We start from the raw sequence: 16,019 nt of genomic DNA, 5'->3' as shown, positions 1-16,019 counted from the left end.
AGCAAGCTGCCATAATAAAAAATAAGGCTCCTCTATCCAGCACCAGATAGCATCATTTTACTTTCAAGCCTAGAAATTGCACACTTGTATATAAACCAACCGAAGATGAGGATTGAGAGTTCATCTTGGTGGATTTTTCCTTTGATGAATATGAAGTGTCCTTCCTTATCTTTTTTGATGACTTTTAATTGAAAATTGATTTTATTTGATATTAGAATGGCTACTCCAGCTTGCTTCTTCTGACCATTTGCTTGGAAAGTTGTTTTCCAGCCTTTCACTCTGAGGTAGTGTCTGTCTTTGTCTCTGAGGTGTGTTTCCTGTAGGCAGCAGAATGCAGGGTCCTCATTGCGTATCCAGTTTGTTAATCTATGTCTTTTTATTGGGGAGTTGAGGCCATTGATGTTGAGAGATATTAAGGAATAGTGATTATTGCTTCCTGTTATATTCATATTTGGATGTGAGGTTATGTTTGTGTGCTTTTCTTCTCTTTGTTTTGTTGCCAAGATGATTAGTTTCTTGCTTCTTCTAGGGTATAGCTCCAAGGCAACTCTCATAAGGACAACATTTAATTGGGGCTGGCTTACAGGTTCACCAACGCGGGAACATGGCAGCATCCAGGCAGGCATAGTGCAGGAGGAGCTGAGAGTTCTACATCTTCATGTGAAGGCTGCTAGCAGAATACTGAGTTCCAGGCAGCTAGGATGAGGGTCTTAAGCCTACACCCACAGTGACACACCTACTCCAAACAGGGCCACACCTACTCCAATAGAGCTACACCTCCTTCAACAAGGCCACACCTACTCCAACATGGCCACACTTCCTCCAACAAGGCCACACCTCCTCCAACAAGGCCACACCTTACTCCAATAAGGCCACACCCACTCCAATAGGCCACACCCACTCCAATAAGGCCACACCTCCAAATAGTGCCACCCCCTAGGCCAAGCACACACAAACCATCACACCTGACGTCCTGGTGATTTCCAGATTCCAGGGATGCTGCTGGAAACATTAGAAAACACACATTTCCCCACAGCACATACCTGCTTTGTACCAAGGACAGTCTCCCTATCCTGCCTGCCCAGGATGGCTGGTTCCAGCAGATGGGCCACTCCCTGCCCATACTGTATTTACATATTTACATGCTGTATTTACTGTGCCTCCACACCTGCCAATTCTCCACAAGACATTCCTCAGCCATCCACCTTCCAACTGCAGCTGGCGAACACTCGCTGCGCCCACAGGACTTCAAGTCTTACGTGAAGCAGCGACCCCTCATAGGTACAAGAAGTCATCCATTTCCTCCAGTCCCCCCACACTGGGTTCCTAACCTTCCCAAAATAAGGTCTCGGGATCTGGGGTCACCGAGGAATCTAGCCTCCAGGCATGCCTGTGAGAAGGTTGTCTTGATTGAGTTAACTGAGGCGGGAAGACCCGTCCACTGTAGGCGACAGCACTCCCTGGCTGGGGTCCTCCACTCTGTGAGTGGAGAAGCAGACTGCGTTCATCACTATCTGCTTCCTGCTTGAGGGTGTGCTGTGATGTGATTGGCAGCTTCAGGCTCCTGCTGCCTTGAGTCCTGTGCCACAACGGACTGTCCCTTGAGCAAACCCTTCCTCCCCAAAGTGCTTTCGTCAGAGTGTCTTCAAACTCATCTCTTTCTGCTTCCCCCTTCCCGAGTGCAGGAACTGTGGTCATGCACCACCACTCAGAGGCAGGGTTGGGAGTCTTTGTGCCAGCTATGGAGAGCTACGTGAGTGTCCCCCTCAGCAGCACGGCTGTCTGTCCTGTGGTGTACCATGACAAAGGGGACTGTTATGTGAGCCCTGGCTCTGTGTGAGCGATGCTTGTAGTCTTTCTCTGCTCCTCCCCTACATTTCTGGAGTGCTTGGGAGACCTCTTGTGTCTCCTTGTCCATATGCCACAGGCTTTGGGGCTGGCAGCTAGGACCATGTTTACGGAGTTACCCTGCCACATTAAGTACGTAGTCCCCATTTGCTTCTGTTTGCCTCTCACCAGGTCAGAATCATGTGAGGACAGGGGCTCACCCTTCTTCTCCTCTCTGTCCCCTGGCTAGGGCCAACCCAAGTCAGAGCAGTGGAAAAATCAGCCATGAAGGGTTCTAGAGGAAGGGACACGCCAGCTGGGCCTGGATGTGTGCACAGGCCACAGAGGGAATAGTGAAGGCTCTGTCTGATGCAGAGACTTGTAACTGAGATGCAATGGTGACTTTGGCTTAGAAGAGCAAGTCCCTGTAGGGAAGAGAGGGGGAGTGAAGGGCTGCTCTGCCACAGGGCCACACCACCACACGGCCACACCACCACACCACCACAGCACTACATGGCCACACCATCACACCACCACAAGGCCACACCACCACACCACCACACCACCACACGACCACACCGCCACACAGCCACACTGCCACACCACCACACGGCCACACCACAGGGTCTCCAATGCGCTGTTAGAGCTGCCGCATCCAGCAGCCAAGGGACCCATTTGCAGGAAACCCACATTCGATATTCATCAGCTGGACAGTATGGTGTTTGCTGGAGGCTTCCAACTGCCAAAAGGCCTGTGGGGAATAATTTTAATAAAGTGGGCAATTGGCTTTTTTTTTTATAAGATATGAAAATCCAGCTCGCAAGTTCAGGGCTGAAGACACTTGAGCCAAGACAGTTCCTGAACACTCAGCCCTGAGCTAAGCTAAAATTCCACATTGGAAATTCAATTCCCATTCAATTCACCATTGGTTCCAAGGAACCTCTCTCTCTCTCTCTCTCTCTCTCTCTCTCTCTCTCTCTCTCTCTCTCACACACACACACACACACACACACACACACACACACACACACGAGCAAACACATTCTCCACAGTGTCAAAAGTGCTAACAGATGCCTCAGAAAGGAAGGACTGCAAACACTTCAATGAACTGATTGTTCATCCAAGGCATTGTCCCCTGGATGTGGAAAAACCCAGGCACCCAGTCCTGAGGTGTCCACGGCCCTTGTATAAGGTGTCCTACTTGTGTGGAATCCGGACCCATGCACCCACGCACTTGACATCTTCTGAGACCAGAGAAAAAGAGGGCAGCCTGAAACCCCAAATTATTCATTAAATAAAAGTTTGCATCCTAAACCAACTGGATGGGGGGCTTGGGTTGCAGTCAAGTCCCCATCATTTGGGGAGAGAGGACAGAAATGTCTTGAGATGGTCAGGAGTGGGCATACTTTAAAACCTGCTGTCCTGTACCACATCAGCATGCCAGCTCCATGTGCCTCTTCCCTGTGCTGAGGTCGCTTTCTGCAGAATGGTGTGGTTGAAGGCTGCTCTGCGGTCACCCTTTCCCGAATGTGCTTTATAATGGATCTTTCTGTACACACTCTGCCCACCCTCTCATCTTCTCATCGCCACCCCGTCCTCCCATCCATCCTCCCACCATCGTCTCATTCTCCCATCGACCCATCCATCCTCCCATCCTCCTGTGCTCCCATCATCCTCCCATCCATCACCCCGTCCTCCTGTGCTCCCATCCTCCCATCCTCCCATGCTCCCATCATCCTTCCATCCATCATCCCATCCTCCCACCCATCATCCCCATGCCACCATCGTCCTCCTACCCATCCTCCCATCCTTCCGTGCTCCCATCATCCTCCCACCCATCCTCCCATTCTCCCATCATCCTCCCATCATCCTCCCACCCATCATCCCATCCCTCCTCCAATCATCTTTCCCATGCCCCCATCGTCCTCCCACCCTCCCATCATTCCCATCATCATCCTATCTTCCCACCCCCTCATCATTCCCAGTGCGAAATGCAGTGAACATGGCAGTTCTGCAGCAGCGTTCAGGGAATGAGGACCGGGAAAAATCAGCAGCGCCCAGCACGTGTGTGATTTGCTCAGGCAATGTTCCAGGTCTGCTGCTTCCTGGGCCTGCAGGCATAGAAGCTGCTGTGGTAGACAGCCTGGACAGGGTTGCTCATTGGAGAGGAAAGTCTACCTTTTTAAAAGATGCAGGTAGCTCTGCCAGCCTGTGAGTCATGGATCAAAGGCCAGGAGCCCAGGGAGGTTCTGGGGACAAGGAGGCACAGCGTAGCAGATTCGTGACTCACTAAATTGTGTCTTTCCCCAACCTTCCTCTGGGCAATGACAATTATGCCCACTTCTAGAATTTGAGTAATGGCTTAACAAGGAGACAACAAGTTTTCCTGTGAGGTAATTACAGCCTTCTGTCAGCTTACACCCCAGACTGCTGATCAATGGGTCCTTAGTTCCCAGGGGTGCAGAGGCTGTGGGATGGGGCAGACAGAAGTTCTCTGTCTGATCCCAGGTTGACAGGATGGCTGCCAAGACTACCTCACCACCGTCTAATGGATGGCTCCTCTCCCTCCTTCTGTTTCCTTCTGCGTGGCTTCTCTATCCAAAATGAAAATTGAGGAGTCTGGGACTGACCAGCCCAGTGCCCCAGGGCTTGCCTGCCTCCTGCCCTGAAACCCTTTCCATCCAAAATCCAATTAGCAACGCTTAGCTCAGTGTCCATCCCTAACATCAGGAAACTCAAAGGGATCCTTAACTCTCCACTCCTGCAGGAGAAGCCTTACAAAGCCGGCGTCCTTGATGCTGACTCAAAGCAGGACCCTAGTCTCTCCTCTGTTGAAGTAGAAGGTGACTGGGCTGGGCTGGAGGACGCTGTGCTGATGACATAGTGGGGGGGGGCCAGCAGGAGAGGGTCAGTGCAGGGAGAATGGGGAAGCAGGATAGTCCCAGATACAGAACCCACTCTAGGACCACATGCAGAAGGCCCAGTTGACCCCAGCCAGAGGCCGCTCAGCTATAAATGCTACAGACTCTATTCTGCTTTAAGGCACAAAGCATCACAAATAGTCACTGTATGAGCCACGAAAAAGATCGGAAGCTTTGCCCATTGAGATCAACAACAATGAGCTATAAGCTCTTCTCTTTGTAGACAGGGTCTCAGGTAGCCCAAGCCAGCCCCAAGCTCACTGTGTAGTAAAGGATATCCTTTAACTTCTGTCCCTCTACATCCCAAATGCTGGGGTCACAATGAGACAGCAGGTGTGTGCCACCACACCCAGTTTGTGCAAAGCTGTGGATCAAACCCAGGGCTTCACGCATTAGAGGCAAGTGCTCTACCCACTGAGCCACACCAGCAGTCCCTAGAATGTCTTATTCAGCATTACCTATAGCTTCTGGTGTGCCAGCAGTTCTGTGTGTCCATCACACTGGAATAAGACCTAGGATGAATCTGTCTCTGCAGGGAGCTCTCTCAGCAATGCCCTCTTCTTCAAAAGGATGCTGTGAGACTGTGGTCTCTGTTTTACCCACATGTTATTTTGTTGTTGTTTTATCGGGAAACACATGCTATTGTTCTCTAACCTTGTGGCAAGCCTAATTTTTATGCCTGGGCCTCCAAGAATCAAATGCAATTTGTGTATTCGTTCTAGAAAAACATTATTTTAAATCATGCTGCTACAAACAATTGAGAGAAACATTTGAAAGATTAAGAATTACTGTGAAAAATGAAAACTATGAAATTTTAAAGAATTAGGAGAAAAAAAGTAAAACCAAGTACTCAGACAGGATGTAGACTAGTCTAAGGCTTGCACATGTACACATGAACTTATATGCACACACATGCATACCACGACTGTACTACAGACATGCCAATACATACACAAGGAGAGTGAACAGCCACACACAGGCACACACACAGACATACACACAGGTGCACACGCACAGGTGCACATACAGGTACACACCCATAGGTACACACACAGACATGCACAGAGGTCCACAAACACAGGTACACATACAGGCATGCATGCATGTGCACACACAGGTGCACACACACAGGCATGCACACAGACATGCACACCAATACATACACACAGGTTTATACATAGACAGGTACACACACAGACATGCACACAGGTACACACACATAGGTATACACACAGACATGCATGCAGGTGCATACACTTAAGTACACACACAGGCATGCACACAGGTACACACACATAGGTATACACACAGACATGCATGCAGGTGCATACACTTAAGTACACACACAGGCATGCACACAGGTGCACAAACACAGCTACAGACAGACATGTACATAGGTAGATAGGTGCACATACATGTGTACACACAGGTGTGCACACACACAGGTACACACAGACGCGCGCACAGGTGTACACACAGGTGCACATACAAGTACACAAACATGCACACAGGTGCACACATAGGTGCATACACACACATACATACTGCAACTGTACAACAGACATACCAACACACATACAGAGAGGAGTGTGAGCAGCCACACATAGGCACATACACACACATACACACACAAACATGCACACAGGTGCATATATACACATACAGACCACACCTACCCACATATAAGTATGCACATATATGCACACATGTGTGCATGTGTGTACACACACACACACACACTTTACTGGAACTAATAACCTAGTTCAGGCTCCAGGATCTAGCTGTAGAACACACCATTATTTCCACATCCCAGCAATGAGCAATCAAAAGTGAAACCAAGAAAACAGCTCCGGCTCCAGACCACAGACAGGGGCTCCTCATTAAGGAATAAGCTCACTGAAGCCTGGAAAGGGGTGGCAGTGTCTGAAGCAGCAGAGGCTGTTCACCAACAGCTCAAACGGTGGCTCCCAGCAGCACAGATTCAAGACTCGCCATCCCAGACCCAGAGGAAACTGCAAAGTGATTGCTAAAAAAACGAGACCTCACACAGAAACACAAAGGGTCCAGAGTGACCCCAAACAACCTTAAAGCAAACGAACAGGCCATGGTGGGGACTTTTCATTTCCCAGTTCCAAACTTTGCTCTGAAGTCTCGGGCCTAAGCAGACACAGGGATGGACAGACAACACCACCAGAGGCCCAACTAAGCCAATTCTACAGTCGGTTAATTTTCAGTAACAATCATCAGAGACAATCCAATGGGAAAAGGACAGTGTCATGCATAGAAGAGCAGAGGGGCAGGTGAGATGGCTCAGCTGGTAAAAGGTGATTTCAGCCAAGCCCGGCAGCCTGAGTTCAATCCTAGAACCTACGTGGAAGCAGGAGAGAACCGATTCTAGGAAGTTGCCCTTTGACCTGTCATGTGATTCTTGGAATGCACATGCCCCCCCCCTCAAGACACAAATAAATAAATGTAAAATAATTTATACAAACAAAAGAACCCCACTAATTTAGACCTGTATATTATAGATAAAATAACAAAAAACAACAATAATAGTAATAAACAAAAACGACAACAGCCTTGCCCAATAAGCCAGATACTAAATGTAAGAGAAAAGGTTGAAACCTTTAAAAAATTGTTATGAACTCATTGGGCAAAAAAATTATCTTTAATATGACTCTAAGCTAAGATTACAGAGAAAAAATGTACAAACTGGACTTTGTTAATAAAAAAAAAAGTTTGGTTTCCAAAGCCACCAAAAAAATGGAAAGGAAGTTATTGGCTACAAGAGAACATTCTCAAGCATGAGGTTGACAAGGACAAAGCTAATGTGGGTCCTAAAGGGGAGGGTATGTAAATACACATTTCTCCAACGACCATCTAGAAATGGTTAATTACACAAACACCCTCAATATCACTATTGAAAGAGAAATAAAATCCACAGTGAGATGCCACCTCAAACTCGAGGGATGGCTGTGAACAGACAGAAAGACAGACAGCAGTCAGGGGCAGGTGCTGAGGACTCTGGGAAAGTAGAACCCCGTCAGGCATGAGCAACAGTGCAGGGACTTTAGAAGGGAGTCTGGAGGTTTACTCAAAGGCTTAATGTATATCAGAAATGAGAGAGAGAGAGAGAGAGAGAGAGAGAGAGAGAGAGAGAGGAAGAGACAGACAGGGAGAGACACAGAGACAGAGAGAGACAGAGAAACAAACAGAGACAGAGACAGACATAGACAGAGACAGACGGAGACAGAGAGACACAGAGACACAGAGAAACAGACAGAGACAGACTGAGACAGACATAGACAGAGACAGACGGAGACAGAGGGACAGAAACAGAGGAAGAAACACAAAGAGGTAAATATTCACAAATCACAGCACCTTTGTTCAGAATAGACAAAGCATAGAGATAATCTAACCATCTATCTATCACCTCATGTATGAATAATCAAAGTGTAGTGTGTCCATACATACCACTAACACGGAATGAACTGCCAACATGTGTAGCAGTGGATGAAATGAAAGCCCGTTGTTGGTGAAAGAGGCCAGACACAAAGATCACAGGCTCCATGGGGGGAAGGAGGAGTTGGGGGGGTGGTGCTTGCTCTCTGAGGACTCTCTCCCTCTTCCTCTCCCTCTCTCTCCCTCCCTCTCTCCCTTTCTCCCTCCCCCTTCCTCTCTCTGTCTCTCTTTCTCTCTCTGTCTCTCTTTCTCTCTCTGTCTCTCTCTCTGTCTCTCTGTCTCTCTTTCTCTCTTTCTCTCTCTGTCTCTCTCTCTGTCTCTCTCTCTGTCTCTCTCTCTCTCTCTCTCTCTCTCTCTCTCTCTCTCTTAGAAATACCCAGGAAAAGTCTAAAGCTCAGGCACAAAGAGTGAGCCTGACATGTCTGGGTGCATTCTCACTGAGGACAGGAGTGGTGAAGGCAAGAGGGGGTCTTTTTGAGACATAAAAATGTCCTTCACATAAGGTAGACCAGGTGACTGTGATGTCACCAGATACCTCTGGTGCCGTGCAGGACCTGATGAAGAAGAGGACTCACCGATTTTCTGATTGAAAATCTTGTCAAAGGTTATTTCGTTTCTTTCTGCCAGATACCTCTGCATCACACTCCGGATACTGCAAGATAAAAGTAGCTGTTAGGACACGGGTGCACATGCTCCAGAGTTTACTGTGCCCCCCAGCTAGCGGCACTGCTTGGGGGAAGCTGGGGAACGTTCTGGAGATGGGAACCTAGCTGGAGGAAGTGGATTGCTGGGAGCCTCTCTTACTGACTGATCTCAAGTTTTGTGGTTATTGTTGCTTTGGTTTTTGGTTTGGTTCTGTGTGCCTTTGACTGATCCAGATGTGAGTGAGCAGTCTCAGGCGTTGGTGGCCACACCCATTAAACCTCTCCTGCCACCATGCCTGCCTGGCCATGACACCCTTTACTCTGGTCTTAGTCAGAGTTACTATTACTGTGATAAACAACCATGGTCAAAAGCAATGGAGGATTTACTTGGCTTAGACTTCCATAGCATAGTTGTGGTGGTTTGAATAAGGATAAACCCCATACACTCCTATCTGAGTGTTTAGGGAGTGGCACTATTAGGAGGAGTGGCCTTGTTGGAGGAAGTGTATCACTGGGGGGTGGACTTTGAGGTTTCAGAAGCTCAAGCCAGGTCCAGTGTCTCTTTCTTCCTGCTGCCTGATGAGCCAGATGCAGAAATCTCGGATCCTGCCCGCTGCCATGCTTCCCACCATGACAATAATGAGTCCAAAAACCTCTGAACCTATAAGCCAGTCCCAGTGAAATGCTCTCCTTATTAAGAGCTGCCTTGGTCCTAGTGCATCTCTTCACAGCTATAGAAACCTTCACTAAGAGAGTGGGCCATCATTGAAGGAAGTCAGGACAGGAAATCAAACAGAGCAGGAACCTGGAGGCAGGAGCTGAAGCAGAGGCCATGTTCTTTTTGGGGGTGGGAGTGGGGGCTACTTACTGGCTTGCTCAGCCTGCCTTCTTATAGATCCCAGGACCACAAGCCCCGTGCTGGCCCCACCCACAATGGGATGGCCACACCCATAATGGGATGGCCACACCCACAATGAGCCAGGCCCTCCCCAGTCAGTCACTAATTAAGGAAATGTCCTACAGCTGGATCTTACGGAGGCATCTTCTCAGTGGATTTCCCTGCTAGCTTGTGTCAAGTTAATTCAAAAGTAGCCAGTACAACCTTCAAACATTAAATCAACACAAAAGCTCCCCCTCTCTTGCTATGCACCTAGTCACACAGACCCGAAGGAGCAAGCGCAGCAGAGGACAGCTGCTGGGACAGGGGCATGACTGTGACTGCCTGGCTATACCCCTCTTAGGCTGATGACCCAGTTTGCAGAAGGATTTGGAGGCGTTGGGACCTAGAGGCCAGAGAGGCCCAGCAATGTTTCCTGATCCATCCAGATGTGAGCAAGAGGATCCACGTTCCACAACCAAACCCAGAAGACTCCCGCCACCACGTCGTCCCCATTGTGCACCCTCAAACCGTGAGCTGAACCCTTCCCTGCTTCATCTGGTTCTCTCCCGAATTCCCTTACAGCAACAGGGAGGCCAGCCAACACACGGCAGGTGTTAAAAGCTGCGTTAAAGGTGCAACATGAGTAACCTTGACTTACAGAGGGAGGAAGAGATGGTCACTGCCACTCAAGGCTATCAGCTGTCGGAGAAAGTCTTCACACGACGACCCGGAACTGCAGGAGCTGTCCAGGGTCTGACAGTGGCAAGGTAGACACTCCAGCCACCACCCACCCTCTTTCAAGACCCGGAGTCAACCCTAAAGGTGGCGAATCCGTTTCGGAATATCCCATGAAGATGCCAAAACTTACCCTCAGTATCGTCGCTCTCTAAAGTATACATGAGCGTGTGAACACGCACATGCATACTGCATACCTAGCCACATGCATGCACACACTCCCATCCCACACCAGATACATGAGCATATACATACACCCCACAGGCACACACCACACACATACACCCACACACACACACACCACACACAGTCCCATGCGCACACACCACACACACACTCACATGCATACACACATACATATCACATGCATATATCATGCACACCATACACACCACACACATAACCCACACAGTCTCATGCACACACACACACACACACCACATGCACATACCACACACACACACACCATACACACATACACCACATACAATCCCACATGCTGCATATGGGTGCATGCACACACACATTCCCATGCAGATGCTTACATACATACATACATACATACATACATACACACACACACCATATACCACATATATACCCAATACAGTCCTATGCAGACACACACAACACAATACAACACCACACACAAACACACTCATATACCCTACACAGTCCCATACACACACACACACACACACACACACACCACATAGCCCCATGCATGAACACGTATTCCTCACACTGCCCTATACATGCACACATATTCTACACACAGACCCATGTATACACATCTACATACATATACCACACAGTTACATACATGTACATACATACCACATACATACCCAACACATGACCCCATGCGTGGACAAACATCCTGCACACAGCCCCAGATATGCACATAGCCACACGTATACTGCATATATAGCCGTATCCACATGCAGTATGCATACTCCCACACAGCCCTAAGCATGCATTTGCATCAAATCCTTCTTATCAATCTCTTCCTAAAACAAAAGCAAAAGACGCCCCAGGTACAGAGTTGGTGTTTTGAAATCACTTTGGTGCATCACCAATTCAGAAAATGATTAAAAGAAGAGTCTAGTTACAATAAAATAAAAAACCTGAAATGCCTCGAAATTAAAACCTTCCAAAATTATGCATGAGATGTTTACGGGGAGAAATTATAAATCACGGAGAAGGAGAGACTAAAGAGTGGAGAAACAGTTATGAACAGAGAGACTGAACATTAGGAGCGTTCAAAGACCTGCCAAATTTCATTACAGAGTCAGTCTGAGCCCATCAGAACCCCGCGGGGACTATCACAGGATGCAGAAACAAGAAGCAATTTATATAAGACAACACAGACTCGAGGGCAGACAGTGCACTCTGGAAGAGGAGTAAGATTCCGGGGCTAGGTATGAAAGGACAGCCAAGTCACGGCCAAGCGCCAGATGCAGGAGACAGTGGTGAGCTCAGAAAGTTGCAATGGACACATTAAGCCATGACATGTGGTGCAGACAGGGGTGGAGACGGGAAATGGAGGAGGGTGGGCTTCCCAAGTGAGTCTCTGACTCAGCTGGAGTGAATGCAAGTGTGCCAGCCACTGACGGTGAGCGTACAAGCCACTTCCACACTTCACATCTGGAATGTGTTGGTACCCGCGGTGCAGGTGTGGACGGCAGAGGACAATGTGTGGGGATCAATTCTCTTCTGCCTTGTGGGTTTGGGGTTGTAATTCCTATTGTCAGCTATCGCCTTTACCCATTGAGAATTACTTTTTCAAAAGACCTTTCAAAGGGCTGGAGAGATGGCTCAGCGGTTGAGAGCACTGACTGGTCTTCCAGGGGCCCTGAGTTTAAATCCCAGCAACCACGTGGTGGCTCACAACCATCTGTGGTGGGATCTGATGCCCTCTTCTGGTGTGTCTGAAGTCAGGTATGGTGTACTCATAGAAATAGAATATTTTTGATACCTGTCATAATTAAATGCATAGCTTGGTAGCACTGTTGAGTGAGAATGTGGACACATACATACCCTGTAACTCCCTGTCCTAACAATAGACATAAAATTTTCCACCAGCCCCAGAGGGGGGTAAGGCCTCCTCAGATTCTACAGTCCAGGCAGCTGGGGACTCTCCACATGGGCCACGTGCTGTTGGCAAGAGTATGGCCCGCATCGGCCTATGTGCTGGGCTGTCTCCTGTGCTCGCTTTTCTCTCTAGCCCAGGGGCTACACCCTTAGCCTTCCCCCCAGCCAAGCTTCTGTTGCAGCAGGAATAGCTCAGGGTTTGCAGATCTCTCCACTTGTTTGTGAACATTTCTGTTGCTCCCAGTTTGGGAACGTTATGAATGAAAGTGCCTTAAATATCCACGTCCCTGGCATTTTCAGAACATGTGTTGTCACCTCTCATGGGGAAATACTGAGGGGTGAGAGAGCTGTTCTCATGGTAAACCCTACCATCCATCAAGGAAAACCACAAAACCCACAGTTCCAAATGCTCCTGTGGCCTCACATCTCCACTGACAGTTTGTGGTGTTTCAAGCTGCCCCCCTACCCTGCCAACACTTAGCTCATCCCTTCTAATCTTTAGACACCTTGCTGTGTCGGGGAGATCTTGTTCCAGTTTGTATTTTAACTTTCATTTCCCTCATGAACGGCGACGTTGAGTGCATCTGTAGGTGCTGACCGGGATCAATACATCTGCTTTTGGGAGGAGCCTCATCAAATAGCCCGCCTTCTCACTGGGCTGTTTTCCTGACTATTGAGTGTAAGGCTTCTTCACGCAACCTGCAAGGAAATGCTGTCAGATGTCTATATAACTCTGTGGTCACCCCTGAAGTGGAGACTTCTGGTTTCTTTGGAAAGTCAGTTATGTCAAATGTTTGGCTGGGGCACACAGGTGAAAAGGATGTCTTGCTAAAACAAGATGAATGGTTTCTTCAGGGTTGAACTACAGTTGCCTGGTGTCTGCCTGCAGAAAGGACTGGTCTGCAGCTGCTGAGTTGTATTTGGTGTTTGCTACGGGACTGAACTGCTGTCAAGAAGATTGAGCTCACCCCCAAAGAACTATTGCTGAACAGGTCCACTTCTCCCACATCCTAATAACTTTTCTCTTAAACTACCTCTGCTGGGTGGCCAGCTAGAAGAAAGGTTGAATGCTTATTAAAAGTAGGCTGCAAAAATTTATGCCTACGACTCCCCCAATTGGCCCTAGCATCTTCTCTTTGTTTCTCGCTGTGTCCTTCTGACTTCACTGAGGACTTCCAATTTATTGATCATTCCTGGGATGGGAAATCTGTGCCTTGCTGTCTTCAGACTCTCTAAAGTCATCCATATTTCCCTTTAGACGTTTCAGAGGTTTTGGAGCTGGAGAGACAACTCAGTGGTTAGGAGCACCGGCTGCTCTTGCAGAGAGAGGATCAGGGTTCTATTGCCAGGCCCCCATATCAGTGTCTCTCACAAATTCCCATGCCCCAAATTCCAGGGTATCCAAGGTCCTCTTTTAGACCCACGAACGGATGTATATGCTTAAAATAACAAAGTAATTCTTTTAGAAAGGAGATGTTTCCAAGCTGTAGCTCTCACGTCTGGAATAGCGTTCATTGCAGGCTGATGTCTGTGCACTGAAACGGTAAAAGGCAAAGGTTTCGCTTCCATACCATCCCTGACAGTTTGCTGCTGTGTGAGAGCCCATCAACGGTCCCCACTGAATCATCTGGAGCCTCTGCAGAGCCAACAGCACAGGTCTGCATTTGCCCCACCCAGCCTCTCGAGGAAGCATGCTGTGGTCTGGTCTCGTTGCTCCTTTACTGGCGTAGGGAGTTCCACGGACTGCCTTAATTCTTTCTGAGGTAGCTTAGCAGTTATTGTGTTCTCTGTGGGCGTCGATGTAACTGCATCCCAAGGCTCTTGACACACCTGCTTCAATTCTTCTCCCCAGTCGCGTGGCTTTTTAATTCCCCTCGATATTTGCTCCCTGCTCTGCAATTCATTTATGTGCACGTCGCTTTTTTTCTGAGTTCTTGGAGACGACAGGTACCTGCCAATAATTGATTCTGGCTTACTTCCACGGTGGCTAGAAAGCACACGCCGGACGGTCCTGCTCTTTCTAGATTCGTTGATCTTTTCTTTACTACTGGCATGTGACCCATTTGCGAGTCTTCTGTGCACAAGTGAGCGGAATGCACATGTGTCGATACCGGAAGAACGAACTGATAAATACTCACTGGGTCAGGACGGGTAGCAGTGCTGCTTACATTTTCCCAGATTCAGGATCAACACCGAGTTCCTGTCTTATTTTTCCCTTAAGTTGCTGGGGTGGGAATGCAGGACTCTCAAACTTTTATCCTGACTCATCTGTCTGTCTGTCTGCTTTCGATACCATCTTGTCTGTCTTGTAGCTCGACTGATGCACGAGCAGAGGGTGCTAGGAGGGACCTGTCATAGAGAAGCTTTCCCTCCTAATGTCACTCACAGGTTTGTTCCTTCTGCCCCTTTTTAATCAAACCCTGACCAGGTTGCGGCAAGCTTCTCTTGGCTAGTGTCTGTGTGGGGTCTGCTAAGTATCTATGTTTCCTGCCTAGAGGAGTTGAGTTTCTGGCTTACAGCACACAGTTGGACCTTGCTTCCCTGGTCTCTGTGTCAACCTTTGCCTTTTAATTAAAGAAGATGGACAACTCACACGGACTCTAACTATGTATGTGGGTCTGTTTAAGTAGATTATCCTGAGGACGAACCACAGGAGTCAGTTTTTTCTTTCTACAGTGTGGGTTCACAAGGTTCAATCTCAGGTCACCAGGCTTGGCAGGAAGCACCAATTACCCTGCTGAGCCATCTTACCTGCCTGACTTGTACGATGTTTAATAAACAGAGTCTGCCACCTTGATCCATCCTAAAACAATTTTGGTGTTTGTGTCAAGAGGATCTCTGAGCCCACTGGGGATCTAAGCCAGCTCCCAGCACAGGCGAGCCATCTACTTATTGTTGTACCTCATGACCTCTAGAAATTCCATGTAGAATCATGGCCTTTGATGAGGGGAATCCTGTCAACTGCCGATACCACATGACTCACCTACCGGTAATTACAGAACATGTGCATGCTTTCCACTTGGAGCCAATTCCACGAGCACACTGTGAACAGTGTCCCTTTTCTGGCCTCTGTATGGGCCTGGATAGTAAATTAGGCAGAGCAGACCTAAACACAGTAAATACTTTATCTGTGGCTGGTGTGTCTTCTGGGTTGGGACACCCCCAGATATTTTGCCCCCTTTGAGGAGATATTTGATTATTTAGCTCTTTATAATACTGAGGACTCAAGTTGCCATGTATCATTACTGTAAGGCTGTGTCAGTGATCACTTGGGGAAGACACTCACTGATTGTCGGGATCAGGTTGGTCTCTGGAAAAGGGGGATCCACTTGATTGTGTTAATTGACCCCGGAAGACCTAGCCTAAGAGTGGACAGTAGCATCCCCTGGGCTTGAGAGTTGAATGTTATAAAAGAGGAGAAAATGGCCCAGAGTGTAAGCATGCAGGATTTGTCCT

The 16,019-nt window shown here is 48.2% G+C and overlaps 1 protein-coding gene across 2 annotated transcripts in view; it reads right to left on the bottom strand.

The window, feature by feature from the left end:
* Positions 1-16,019, bottom strand: part of Grk3 (G protein-coupled receptor kinase 3) — a 110,576-nt gene that overhangs the window by 70,883 nt on the left and 23,674 nt on the right. For both annotated transcript variants that reach the window (XM_039089109.2, NM_012897.3), the window contains 1 exon segment: positions 8,786-8,862. In XM_039089109.2, the coding sequence (XP_038945037.1) occupies positions 8,786-8,862 (77 nt within the window).

Source organism: Rattus norvegicus, chromosome 12 (assembly GCF_036323735.1).
Source record: "Rattus norvegicus strain BN/NHsdMcwi chromosome 12, GRCr8, whole genome shotgun sequence".
Taxonomy (NCBI): Eukaryota; Metazoa; Chordata; class Mammalia; order Rodentia; family Muridae; genus Rattus; species Rattus norvegicus.
This window is presented reverse-complemented; position numbering and strand designations above follow the sequence as displayed.